General features: G+C 37.4%; 1 protein-coding gene across 4 annotated transcripts in view; it reads right to left on the minus strand.

Moving 5' to 3' along the window:
* Positions 1–14193, minus strand: part of NAALADL2 (N-acetylated alpha-linked acidic dipeptidase like 2) — an 878960-nt gene that overhangs the window by 283892 nt on the left and 580875 nt on the right. For all 4 annotated transcript variants that reach the window (XM_026007770.2, XM_072752176.1, XM_072752175.1 and 1 more), the window contains 3 exons: positions 11803–11895; positions 8754–8959; positions 6001–6120 (listed from right to left, as the gene is read on the minus strand). In XM_026007770.2, coding sequence (XP_025863555.2) covers positions 6001–6120; positions 8754–8959; positions 11803–11895 — 419 coding nt within the window. The remainder of the gene's footprint in view (positions 1–6000; positions 6121–8753; positions 8960–11802; positions 11896–14193) is intronic.

A 14193-nucleotide genomic window follows, 5' to 3' on the forward strand; every position in this document is an offset into this window, starting at 1 on the left:
TACGAAATGGGGATTTTAAGAAAAATATTATTTTTTTTAGTTTTTTGAAGTGAGTTTTTTTGGTTTTTTTTGAATTGAGATTTTTAATTCTAAAACTTACAAGCTAATTAAGTGACAATAATTTTTTTTGGTAAAATTATTGGTAGCACAAAAGAAGCAGAAATGTATATACAAAATATTAACAAAACTAACAGAAAGAAATCAACCACGTAAAGCCTTAGTTCTTGCCTCTTATTTACCATTCAGTGGGCACCTCACTGGTGGGTTATTACTCCTTTCAGAAGACAAAATGAATTTATTAGTTATCACTGTTACAACTTTTAAAATTTCACTATTTTTAGGGGTTTTTTCAAGTTATAATGAACATTTCCAAGTAAACACCAAAGAAGAAAGAGCGGTAGAATTAACTCACAAGTTCCTATTACCGAGCTTTGGTAACCATTAGTTTTCATTATTCTCCAGGTAATATTTTTTTAAGGACACTCTTTCATGAATTTTAAGAAAAACCTACAGTCATTAAGCATTTCTGAATCTTCGAAAGATTTTATCCTCTCCACTCAGGATGATTTAATTCAAATTTAGTAGAATAGTTTCAGGGAATTCTTTCCTTAATGTCAGTGCTTTTATTTCTCTTTGTTTCAAAATCAAAGTTAGAGTGCCAAGCTGAAGGAAGAGCTCCAAAGGTACTGCATTCATCAAAGACATGGCTGACTTATTATCCTTGTCATCTAGATGTTGTAAAACTACTGACACGGGTGACAACATAGACATATTTAATTTTTTTTAATTTAAATTCGATTTAGTTAACACATACTGTATCATTAGCTTCAGGGGTAGAATTTAGTGACTTATCAGCTGCATACAACACCCAGTGCTCATTCCATCACGTGCCCTCACGTCCCCCCACCAACCTCCCCTCCAGCGACCTTCCGTTTGTTTGCTATAGCTAAGAGTGTCTAATGGCTTGCCTCCTTCTCTGATTTTGTCTTATTTTATTTTTCCTTCCTGTCGTCCATGTTCATCTGTTTCTTAAATTCCACATATGAGTGAGATCATATGGTATTTCTTTCTCTGACTTATTTTATTTAGCATAAAACCCTCTAGTTCTATCCATGTCATTGTAAATGGCAAAATTTCATTATTTTTGATGGCTGAGTATTATTCTTTTGTATATATATGTATATATATGTATATTTGTGTGTGTCTGTGTGTACATATATATGTAACACATCTTCTCTGTCCATTCATCTGTAGATATACATCTGGGCTCCTTTCATAGTTTGGCTGCTGTGGACACTATCACTATCAACATTGGGGTTCCTGGGCCTCTTTGAATCACTATTTTTGTATTCTTTGGATAAATACCTAGTAGTGCAAGTGCTGGGTCATAAGGGAGTTCTGTGGTTAACTTTCTGAGGAACCCCCACACTTTTTTCCAGAGTGGCTGCTCCAGTTTGCATTCCCACCAACAGTGCAAGAGGGCTCCCTTTTCAAGATGGACATATTTTAAAAATCATTATGCTAAAGAAGAGAAGCCACACAGAAAGGCCTGTATACCGAAGGATTCCGTTGTTCATGCTATTCTGAAAGATAAAACCATTTTGGCCCAAGTCAGATCAGTCTTTGTCAGGAGCTAGGAATGAAGAGAGGAGACTGAATGCAAAGGGCTCTGATGGGACTTTTAGGGGATGGAAATACTGTATATCTTGATTGTGCTGGTGTTTACATGTTTGTACACATTTGTCAAATTTCATCATCCTGGATACATAAGAAGGGAGAATTTGAGGGGCGCCTGGGTGGCTTAGTCGGTTAAGCATACAACTCTTGGTTTCAGCTCAGGTCCTGACCTCAAGGTCATGGGATCAAGTCCCACAGCAGGCTCTGCACTCAGTGGGGAGCCGGCATAAGATTCTTTCTCCTTCTCCCTCTGCCCCTCCCCTTGCTTGCACACACTGTCTCTTTCTCTCGAATAAATACATCTCTTTTTTAATTTTTTAAAAAGATTTTATTTATTTATTCATGAGAGACAAAGAGAGAGAGAGAGAGAGAGAGAGGCAGAGACATAGGAAGAGGGGGAAGCAGGCTCCCTGCAGGGACCCTGATGTGGGACTTGACCCCAGGACCCCGGGATCACGCCCTGAGCCAAAGGCAGACGCTTAACCACTGAGCCACCCAGGCATCCCAATACATCTTTTTAAAAAAGGGGGGGTTGTGGATTTTACTTTATGTAAACTATTATTGTAATTCATCCAGTAAGTCTAACTGAAACAAAAATAATAGCATACTAAGGTCTAATGGACCAAGGACAATGAAACTATCACCCTCCTTAATAGAGATAACACATTATTAATGAAATTTAAATCTCTCTGGTATTTGATTTAGGGCGACCATTTCACAGTTTTGTTTTTTATCAAGCTTATAATCCATTAAAATATCCTATATCTGTCTAGATTTTTAAAATAAATGCAGTACTTTGTATTAATCTTTAAAGATTCCATCTGACATATTTAATTCCATGACATGAACGTAGTGAGGTATTTCTGATTCTGTACATGGTTATACAAGAGTATATTGTGTATAATCTTATGTCATCCACAATTCAGTCATCATGCTTTATAAAAAAAACATTGTTCTTTGTAGAAAAATCATTTTTAATTTGTTTTTGTTTGGTTGTTTGGTTTACACTAGACAATATGAAACATGTATTTGTATATGGTAAGATCTAAGTAAGCTGATGAACTACAAAGTCCTGAAGACTGATAAAGCTTTGCAAGTTAAGTTACATATATTCTGTTATAATTAGTTCCTTTAAAAAAAAGACATGCATTTATTTGAGAGAGAGAGAGAGAGATTGGGGTGAAGGGCAGAGGGGGAGAGAGAGAATCTCAAGTATATTCCCCGCTGAGCATGGAGCCTGATGCAGGCCTTGATTCTATAGCCCTGAGATTGTGACCTGAGCCGAAATCAAGAGTCAGATGCTTAACCGACTTGAGCCACCCAGACACTCCAGTTCCTTTTATTTTTATTTTTTTTTAATTTTTTTTTTTTTTAATTTATGATAGTCACAGAGAGAGAGAGAGAGAGGCAGAGACACAGGCGGAGGGAGAAGCAGACTCCATGCACCGGGAGCCTGATGTGGGATTCGATCCCGGGTCTCCAGGATCGCGCCCTGGGCCAAAGGCAGGCGCCAAACCGCTGTGCCACCCAGGGATCCCTTTTTTTTTTTTTTTTTTTTTTTTTTTTTTTAATTTATGATAGTCACAGAGAGAGAGAGAGAGGCAGAGACACAGGCAGAGGGAGAAGCAGGCTCCATGCACCGGGAGCCCGATGTGGGATTCGATCCCGGGTCTCCAGGATCGCGCCCTGGGCCAAAGGCAGGCGCCAAACCGCTGCGCCACCCAGGGATCCCTCCTTTTATTTTTTGAAAGGAACATTTTCAATCTTTCTTTTTTGAAATGCCACTAGTGTTCAATTATTTTAAATTATATAAATTACTGTGAGGTTTTGTTTCTTTCAATTCTCTTCATCTTTCTATTTTTAAGTGTCCTTATATATTTTAAAGAAAGGTGGCATTAAATTATTATATGTAAATCTGTCTTAAATTTCCATATTTACTTTGTTTTGTGTTAATAAAACTCAATACAGTTAAGTAATACTCATTTTTTTTTAATTTTATTTATTCATGATAGAGAGAGAGAGAGAGAGACACACACAGAGAGAGGCAGAGACACAGGCAGAGTAAGAAGCAGGCTCCATGCAGGGAGCCCAACGTGGGACTTGATCCTGGGACTCCAGATTCACGCCCTGGGTGGAACACAGGCAATAAACCACTGCACACTCAGGGATCCCCATTATACTCATTTTTTAAATTGCATATACTGGGATGCCTGGGGGGGCTCAGTGGTTGAGCATCTCCCTTCAGCTTGGGTCATGACCCCAGGGTCCTGGGATCGAGTCCCACATCGGGCTCCCTGCAGGAAGCCTGCTTCTCCCTCTGCCTGTGTCTCTGCCTCTCTCTCTCTGTCTCTCATGAATAAATAAATAAAATCTTTAAAAAATTAAAAAATAAAATAAAAACTGCATATGCTTTTGTTTGAATTTGTGATAATCCTACCTTTCTAAGTTGTCCTATAGTCAACATACATAGGCTCTCTCTCAACTGAAAGGAAATTTTCTTCGAATAAATTAGAATTTATATACCAATTCTCAAATTAGTATAGAAACATTTTCAACCATAGAACAAAAAGTTTTCTTCCCCAAACAGATAAGAAGGTACATCTTCCATATCACTATCCATTATTGAGAAACCATGTCATACTTTTAGATAATTAGGTTTAAATTCTAGTATTTTGCAGTTCTGTTATAAGATGTGCAAAGGTATTCTAAAAGCAGTATATTCTCAGACATTTCTATAGATAGATATTTCTATAGATTTGACAGTCCTTATTAGTTTGTTATTTCTATTTGCTTATGAATATCACCGATTCCCTATCTTCCGAGGTTCTCAAAATACCAATATTATAACATATGAGACAGAACAAAAATTTTCAACTGACCCTCCCCAGTTGCCAGATACTTGAACTCACACTTTCTTCCTGGACACTCACTTGTACAGAAATAGCTTAACCTCCTAACAGAGACATCTGCAGCTGTTTCTTCTTCTGAGTTTTTTCCAGGCAGGTACAAGTCACAGAATGCAAAGCAGTATAAAGCACCTGAGGAAGTCACTTACAGACCTGCATATAATTTAGGACACGCACAGTGGGGTTTGGCTGTTCTCAAATGTACGGATTTATCTATTTCATCTCTCATAATATCTTCTTTATTATACTACATATGGAAATGTCAATGAAAACTATTAAACTAGAAAATGCTTTATGAAAGTCATAAAATGTTAGTTTGCATTACATTTCAATCAGGCATTATGGCTAAACTAAAGCACCGTTCATTATCCCTCTCTTTTTCTAGCTCAGTTTCTAGGATACTCACTGGAAACTCTGTGGGCATCCAAAAGGTCATTTCTAATATATACCAGTAACCCTTTGGGTTGGGAAGAAACCACCCCCCAGGGCTGGCAATATTACTTTCCTTCTGAGAAATAACACACATCATTTCATCTGTAGGGTAAGTCATAAAAAGAATGTAAAAATAAAAGCACAGAATCAACTAATCAACAGGAAAGATGTTCTGAAAAATTCTTTGAAAGGGTCCAGAGTGACTAGTTTTTTTTAAAGATTTTCTGTATGTAGGTATGTGTGTATGTATGTATTTGGGGGGCGGGTAGTGAGTGAGCTCGAGCAGGGGGAGGGGCAGAGGGAGAGAATTTCCAGCAGACTCTGTGCTGAGGGCAGAGCCTGATGCTGGGATTACCTCAGGACCCTGACATCATGACCTGAGCAGAAATCAAGAGTTAAAATGCTTAACTAAAGAGTGACTAAATTTTTCTTAAAAAAAAAAAAAAAAAACTCTAGTGAGACATTATCACAAACTACGTAATTTATTTCAAGTCATTCTGTAGGAAAATGCATGCTATCCCTTTCCATAAGCATTTTTCAAATACTATTTTCTAGCTATCTTGGAATTAGTTACCACTATATTCTAGAGACTGGACACAGATCCTGCTTTTAGGGGGCTTAGGGTGTTGTTGAAAGGATAGGGCAGGTCTCAAATTTGCTCAAAACATGAATGAAGGGGAAGAAATCTAAAAATAGCCACGTTTACCACAAAATGTCAAGATTAACAGAATTGGGAACTGGAGAGCTAAGTTATTTAAGAAATAAATTGACATTTTTACATAGTTCTCTGTTAACTGTAAAAATCTATAACTATCACCATAGTGAGTGCAGAATGTAAGAAACTGGCTAAAGGAATATTGATAAAAAATATAAACAGATTATTTCTTAAAAACTTAGATGGCTTTGTGCATATTAAAAAAAATAAGTGAAAACATCAGGACATGGCAAATTACAGAGAATTAGATGAAAAAGTAGTTCATCTTACCTCTATTACCAGTTGCCGAAGAGATGGTGAAGCCATGGAATGCAGACTTGAGTTACCCCTTATGGGACTATGGAGACTAACGTAAGCCACAGCATTTCTTTGCAGAACCTTCTTGAAATCCTGAAACCACACCAAACCAAAACAAACCAAAAAGCTCCATAAGTAAAAGTAACACATTTTACGTTGTCAGTGATGTGTTGAACCGTAAACACTCCCTACTTAAAATCATTACATTACACAACTACTCTTTTTAAAAAAATGTAGTGTGTTAGAGTGTACCAAGGTCCCGAAAGGATTTTAAATAAAGGGGATAAGGAGTTACGCCTCACACATGACAAAATAGTTTTAAGCATGTTCCTGAATAAAGTCAAATCTTAGAAGAAAATGTTCTTACATGGCTCACATAGAATAAGCTTCAACTAGAGAGTGCAGAATGGAAAGTCTGCTCTAGCCTCAGCACTTAATTTTATAGCTACTGAATCAGAGAAGAGACATGGGTAAACTACTTTAGCGATTAATCAAAGTAGGCCTTTCCTTTGAGACAATGAGCTACGTTTTACATGAAGTAGCTCTTTATCCTGAGCAAAATGGGGCATAATACACCTTTGTCCCTGAACATATTACTGGAAATAAAACCCGATGCATTTTATGCACATGAGTAGCATAAAATGATTTCCGCAGACTAGTTTTTCTAGCTGAGCCCTGTCCCCCAAAACTGAAGACCACTGAGGCTATTACTAAGGTGCCACTGTCAAATCCCTCCCTTTTGCACAGATATTTAATAATAACTAATCGTCATGGTGACAATTCCATAGAAAACACCTAAAAAAACCTGTCCTACTTCATGCCTTAGGAACCTAGCTTTCTTCCTCCAACACTAGGAGTCAGGAGACTGTGAGAGCCAGCCTCCCTAGCAAACCAGTACGTGACCCCTATTTTAAGTTGAAAATTCAGCTACCTCTCTGTAAGATTCATTTAATAAATATTTTAAATGAGTGGGAATGATGAAAATATAATTGTCCACATACATGCAAGGCCACATTGATTCAGTTTACAGGCAATGATGCTCGATGCTTAAAAAAATTCAAAGACTTTTTGCAATGCACTCCCCCTCGCATGGCTCAGGATGTATGTTAGCGACGACTAATGTTGGACAAGCCTACTTTGAGAACATAGCTTAGAAATATGCATGTTAATTTAGGATGACATAAATTCAATGTGAAAGTCACTAGATAGATATGGAGAAGGCCATATGATATAATGGAATAAATTTTTGGAATTTAAAAAGATTCTTTAAGAACTTTTTAAAAAATGTAACTTACTGTTGCAAGAAACTAAAATAATTATTTTATGATGAAAAAAATTCTGAAATACTAAAATCAGCTCCAAACACAAATATATTTTCCAAATTGTTTTTTAACTTGTTTATGTCTTTGAAGTAAGTAATTTGGATTAAAAGTCTGAGAGGTTGGTTCAGCTCTTACATTTTCCATCTTACTAAAAATTTGTCAATTTAAAGACCTTCTTTCAGCGATAGAATTTATTCATTTGATTTAGTTCTCTTGAAAATGGAACAGATATTCACAGAACTAATTTGAGGAAAGAAAAATAATCTAATTTACAATATGTATATCTTGATAAATTCTACACTAAAGTTTTTCCATTTTTAAGACTTCTTTTTCTTCAAATTAAAAAGACACTTGCTATTTTCTTTTGTATCATTTTGATATTTTCTTTGAAGTCAATAGATATTTTAACTTTCTTTTTGAGTACCTAAATAAAAAAAAATGAAATAGGAGAATTTCCTATTAGATATTTAAGTTTGTTTTTTCCTCCAAAGCTGAGTTTGTAAATAAATTAGAGCATCAAATAGTTTTATTTTCCTAGAGAAAACTGTAGAGATTTTTCCTACACTTCTCTACTAGCCTTCTTTTAAAAAAAATCATAAATAGAATATCTAAGAGCTTTACAACGTTCTCATTGTTTTTAATACGGCATCAATCCAATTATCAGTTGTCGTATCCCATTAAAAATACAATGCACCTGCGAAACTCAGACCTATGAAAAGCATTTGAAACTGAAAGGTACCAGTGGCTTCTAGCTATGACGCAATGCATCTAGACTTCATTTGGACAAAGCCTTCCTAAGGCAGTTTAGGTAGGCCGGTCGGTTAATAGATTTGTGGGAAAGAAGGATCAGAGAGAGAGATGTAAGAATAGAAGGAGGATGGGGTGGAGGAAGGGAGGAGAAAGGGGAAAAGAAAGGAGACCCCTACTTTGAAGCCAATCTACATACCGTGTAGCTACGGTATGAGGCGAAGGTAGTAGATATTCAACATAGGAGACTGTTTCCTAATTCTAGATCATTGCCAGAAAGTCAAAAAAAAAAAAAAAAAAAGTGATTGTATGCATCAGCTCATCTTTTCTTGTCCAGTACCTGTCAAGCTCGTCTGAGGAGAAACACACTAAGCGGGAAAATGCAATCGTGGGTCCATGACTCTGATGAGTCTGTTGGTCTGGGAGCAACAAGATAAGATTGTTGCCGAGCACACACAATTCACTGTGTTCTAATCCCCCCTCCTTCTTTATGGGGGATCTTAGCAAGTTAGCAGATGGGACAACTTTGCTGCAAGGTACATTCTTATCCCTGGCTTCCACGGCTTTATTGAGTCAACTTTAGTCGAAAAGAGAGAGAGAGAGAGAGAGAGCGAGAGCACGGGGGCGAGAGAAGCATAATAATCGGTGTGCATTTACCTCTCCCCATTCATATGAGCCAATATTGCCAAAAGCTGTTCCTCCCCATGAACAGAAAACGATTGTGCGGTCTGGCCTCCACCCTTTCTTGACTCTTAACATCAAGGCCCTGATGAAAGCTGTGATTACGGCCGTGCTGCTAGCCCATTCTTGTCCGTCAGAACTGGGCGCCGTGAGATGCTGGCTGCCAACTATGATATAGCGGTCTGCAAAGAGAAGGGAACGAGGGCCATTAAAACAAAATATAGACCTCAACAATGAATTTAATGACATTTACATAATCCTATCGCACAACTGGGCCACAATTATGTAAAACTGTCCTAATAATTAAGACCTGCTTTAACATTTTTCACCCAACTGTCTTGGTTCACACATCTGTGTATATCAAAGCAGAGGCAGCTGCTGGACTCAATTATGATTCCAAAGCTTAGACCCATATTACTGTCCTTTGCAACATGCATATTAATTAAGGAAGGATACAAATATGCCACAGTGAAACCTTTATCTAACATTTTTCCAGGATCATAGTGGGAAGTGCCCTGTAAACAATGTGTGTATGCTCAGTAAATATTAATGAACTATTAATACATGTGACGGGGAGCGGTTATTCAGTAGCTGTAAATATCAAACAATGTGGCAGTCATATATGGATTTTGAAATAAATGAAGTATTTGGGGAATTAATTACAGCCTCCAACTCAGAGTTTTAGCTCCTCTGGTTTCTCTGAAGGAAAAAAAAAAAATCAACATCAACAGTCATCCAAGTACTGTAAAAGTTTTCTTCTCACATATTTCATAGAACATATAAAATCCATCAGATACAACATAAAGAGACTGACTATTGTCGATAATAAGGTGGAATAAAAGCAAATCTCCAGAGTTTCCTCTGATTTTGCTGCCACTAAGTGTTACTGGTATAGAATTCCATTTATTTCATCAAGTGCCCCCACACATCCGTGTAAAAAGATTTCTACACCGAGTGCCATTTTACTCAGAGATGTCCTGTAGCTCAATGGCGCAGACACTGAAGACAGCCTGCTCGGGTTTGGACCCAGGATATTCAATTTACGAGGTGGGTGACCTTGGAAAGTTTATCTCAGCTCTTTATGCCTTAATTTCTTAAATTAAAAATGGAAATACAGGGACGCCTGGGTGGCTCAGCGGTTGAGCATCTGCTTCTGGCTCAGGGCGTGACCCCAGGGTCCTGGGATCGAGTCCCACACCTGGCTACCCGCAGGGAGCCTGCTTCTCCCTCTGCCTGTGTCTCTGCCTCTCTCTGTGTGTCTCTCATGAATAAATAAATAAAATCTTAAAAAAAAAATGGAAATACAAAGAAAACGTACATCATTCAGTAACTTTGAGTTGTAAGTGACTTACTATATGTGTAAGGCACTTGGGACAGTGTCTGACACATAGCAAATACTACCTGTATGGGGAAGGAATGAATTACTCCTTTACCTCATGGCGTCAAAAAGCCATTTGATGGGAAATCATTGCATGAAGTTATTTCAGTTTTCCATACTGATTTTAAAAGCAGCAATGAATTTGATCTGCCAGCATTTTATCAAAATTTAATTAATGATATAAAGAGAATGATTGCAAATGTTGAAACACAGGGAATTTATTTACTCACCTCCCAGATATGTGTGAAAGTTCTGCTTGGGATTATCTGTATTCTAGATAAACCATATCTAAAAGCCTTAATGATCGTTTCTAATTTTCAGAGTCATTAAATAAGAAAATCAGGTGAGTGAACAGCCAATATTTTTGCGTAGAATTCAAATAAACAGAATTTGAGAAGCTTTGTCTATTACACACTGAAGAATACTACTGGTAAATTGATTTTAAGAAACTGATTTTTTTTTCCTATATTGAATTTCAGTTAGGAAAGTTATTTTACCCTAAAGCGAGTTTTGTATAATTTGGTTTTTCTACAAAAACTAGCACATGTAGCAATGATGATAAATATTTCTGGTGCCTCAATTAGAGATTCTTACGATGGAAATTTGTTGAAATAGTTGAAATGCAACTATAACAATTTCCAAATCCATTTATACCTTGCATTTAAAGACATTAAAATCAGAGGTTGTTCAACATTGCTACTGGAAAGAAATTAGAGGGAATATGAACCTTCCGTAAATATTTTAAGAGCTGGCAGGAAACTTGGAGAGATGTAAAACCTGATCTCAAAACTCTCTGGGTTATCAATTATGGGGCAATTTGACTGAAGTTGTGGAGAAAAATAATTCTCCAGGGAGAACCTGAGTAAATATCCCAACCAAATCAACAGAAGTGGCACAAGTTTGTGCCACTTTCTAGAATGCTACGCGGCTCAACCTCAGTGTATTCAGAAGTGTTGCTACTACTCTCTTCATTAATACATGTATTCGTTAGTTTTACTTTTTTAGCCTACATGATGTTATCTGAAGACGCCATGGACATCCCTACATGAGGTGTAAAATTATTTAAAGTTCAGCTAGGGGACCATTTCCATCAGCATCTTCAAAACCTAAAGCCACGCAGACGTGAGGCCGAACTGTCAGTAGACCACGGGCCAGACAGAGAACATAGGTTAACCCTGAAAGATTCATTTTTGGAGATAAACATGTTTACTTTAAAAAAAAAGAAAGAAAGAAAAAGACATCACAAAACTTTTTTTTTTTTTTCCCCTAAAAGGTCCTCTCTTGATAAAATAAAAAACTCCAGTGGTTATGGTACGTTGACGAAGAACAAACAGACAAAAAACCCACGCTGGTTTGGGTAGCTTTTCTTCATAAGGAACATGCCAATTTAACGAGTCTAAACTCTTTTCTCATTTTGGTTTCTTCCCCCCCCCCCCTTACGCTCTCTATTTAGATTTATTTTTGAAGAAAGTAAGAAAGAGAATAAAGACCTACTTCTTGGTTTCATACTGACTGACTCACTCTTCGAGCAGTAAGAACGAGCTACAGCTACAGTGGGACATTTAATTACGCTCTTACATTGTTACAGAGCATTTTCTTGTGACAGTTTAATAGATTAATACATATAGAATCTGTACCCCTCCTTACCTGGAGATGTCAAGCCCTTTAAATATCCAATAACATTAGTAATTGTTTTGAATTTCGTAACTGTCTGAACTTGCATGTTGACAATTCTTTCGTCTGAAAAAAAAAATTATAAGATATTTGCTTTTCTATATCCTCTTGTTGTTTCTTAAAACGTTCAACTTAATTTATCGAATGTCGTTAACACAAGAATTCCAAAACAATTGAAAATTTCTAGAAAATCAAAGTTACACCTTTCGGCAAGTACCTACTGAATCCTTCTGTGTAGACCCTATTTTAGGTACTTGTTATACAATGAGGATCAGGCTACAATTGCTCATAGAACTGCAGTGCAGAGCTATAAAGAGGCAATTTGAGACTCCACATTCAGAGCTGCAGTGAAGTTCAACATGAGAGCACACAGAAGACCTCGGGGAGATGTGGACAACTCATACTTTAAAAAATATGGATCAGATAAAAATATTTCCAAAGAAATTTAAGTGCTTTTCTAGCTTCAGAAAAAGAACATGTGGAAGCTAATTTAATCTTTCCTGCGTGATTCATTATTACGTTATCACATGGAAAACTGTAAACCAGCAATACAGAAATTAAGAGTAAGGATTTCTAAAGCTGTACATATTTTTTTTGCAGTCTTCATTTTCATCCGTGTTGGTTGGTTTCTCACTTCTATCCTAAATCTCCACCGAGTTGCTCTGCCTCTTTGAGTGTTTGTATTCGTGCCTGATACTCAAAAATTTCAACAACAAATAAGGCAAAGACACCACGATCAGGAGATACTTCAGTCACAGTCCTGGAGCCATCTTTGAAGGCCTTTGGGGGTGACGGGTATTAATCATGTACTTGATGGATCCTGGGAAGTCTTGGGGTACGAGGTTCAAGGGCAGCTAGGAGGTTCTTCTGGGGGGTTGAGGATGGCAATTAGGACGCAGATAATGCGGGGCACCTGGGTGGCTCAGTGGTTGACCATCTGCTTTCAGCTCAGGGCATGATCCTGGGGTCCTGGGATCGAGTCCCACATGGGGCTCCCCACAGGGAGCCTGCTTCTCCCTCTGCCTGTGTCTCTGCCTTTCTCTGTGTCTCTCATGAATAAATAAGTAAAATCTTAAAAAAAAAAAAAACAAAAAAACAAGCAAGCAAGCAGGTAATGCCAAGTAGCCAGGCTCTACTGACAGGCCTTCAAATGCCACTTTTTTCTACTGGATGAAAATTGTTTAATAATAATAATTGTCTTCTTTCCTTGAATGTACCCTTTCTGGGAATGCAAATGGGAAATCAATATACTGAGTTTATTAAAATTAAAACTAAAACAAGAGTAAAGATTCCCTGAGAGAATGTCTGAGCACCTCAGATATGAGAAATGGAAAGTTGCATAAGAGCCCGAGTATTGTAGTTTTTAGCTTAGGTGCTATACATTTTTGTTTGTTTTAAATTAATATACTTTGTTGTTGTTGTTGTTGGTTTTTATAGCTGTTTCAGATTTACAGGAAAATAGATTGGAAAGTACAAAGTTGTCAAATATCCAGTCTCTCTCCCCCACTCCTATTAACGTTTATCATTTGGGTGATCTAGTGATTATCATTGATAAGCCAACATTAATACATAATTGTTAACCGAAGTCCCCGGTTTACATGAGGGCTCACCCTTTGCGTAACCTGTACTAGGATATTGACCACGCATAAGGGAAAGTATCCAAGCTTACAGGATCACGCAGAGGAGTTTCACTGCCCTACAAACCTCCTGTGCTGTACCCTTTCATCCTTCCCCTACTCCCTCCTTATTGAACCACTGATCTTTTAAATTTCTCCATAGTTTTCCTTTTTCTAGAACATTAACCACTGATCTTTTAAATTTCTCCATAGTTTTCCTTTTTCTAGAACATTATATAGTTGGACTCATATGGTTGTTTTTTGTTTTGTTTTGTTTTGTTTTTAGGGTTTATTTGAGAAAGAGAGAGGGAGTGAATGCGGGGGTGAGGGGCCCAGGGAGAGGGAGGAGTGAATCTCAAGCACATGCCCATTGAGCCCGGAGTCCTGCACTGCTGGAGCTCACCCGCCTGAGATCATGCCTGGAGCCAAAATCAAGAGTGGGCTGCTTAACTGCCGAGCCACCCAGGCACCCGTCGTATATTTGTTTTTAACGTTTATTTCCCTCCTCTACTTTTGTTCCAAAGAGTTCAGATAAGTGAACTTCAGGCAAGTGACTCATTACTTTAGAGTTTTTTAAAAATCTATTTTTAAAATAGATTTTTTCCAGCTTATTTTTGAGTTAGACATGGATGAAAAAATATTCTCTGGTTTTATAAGATTCTTTTGTTTTCCTCATTTAGAAGTGAGAAAACCTCACAAGATTTGAAAACCTGCAACATAGGGCTTAGAATATTAACTTGCATTAATA

The sequence above is a fragment of the Vulpes vulpes genome, chromosome 3, assembly GCF_048418805.1.
Source record: "Vulpes vulpes isolate BD-2025 chromosome 3, VulVul3, whole genome shotgun sequence".
Lineage (NCBI taxonomy): Eukaryota > Metazoa > Chordata > Mammalia > Carnivora > Canidae > Vulpes > Vulpes vulpes.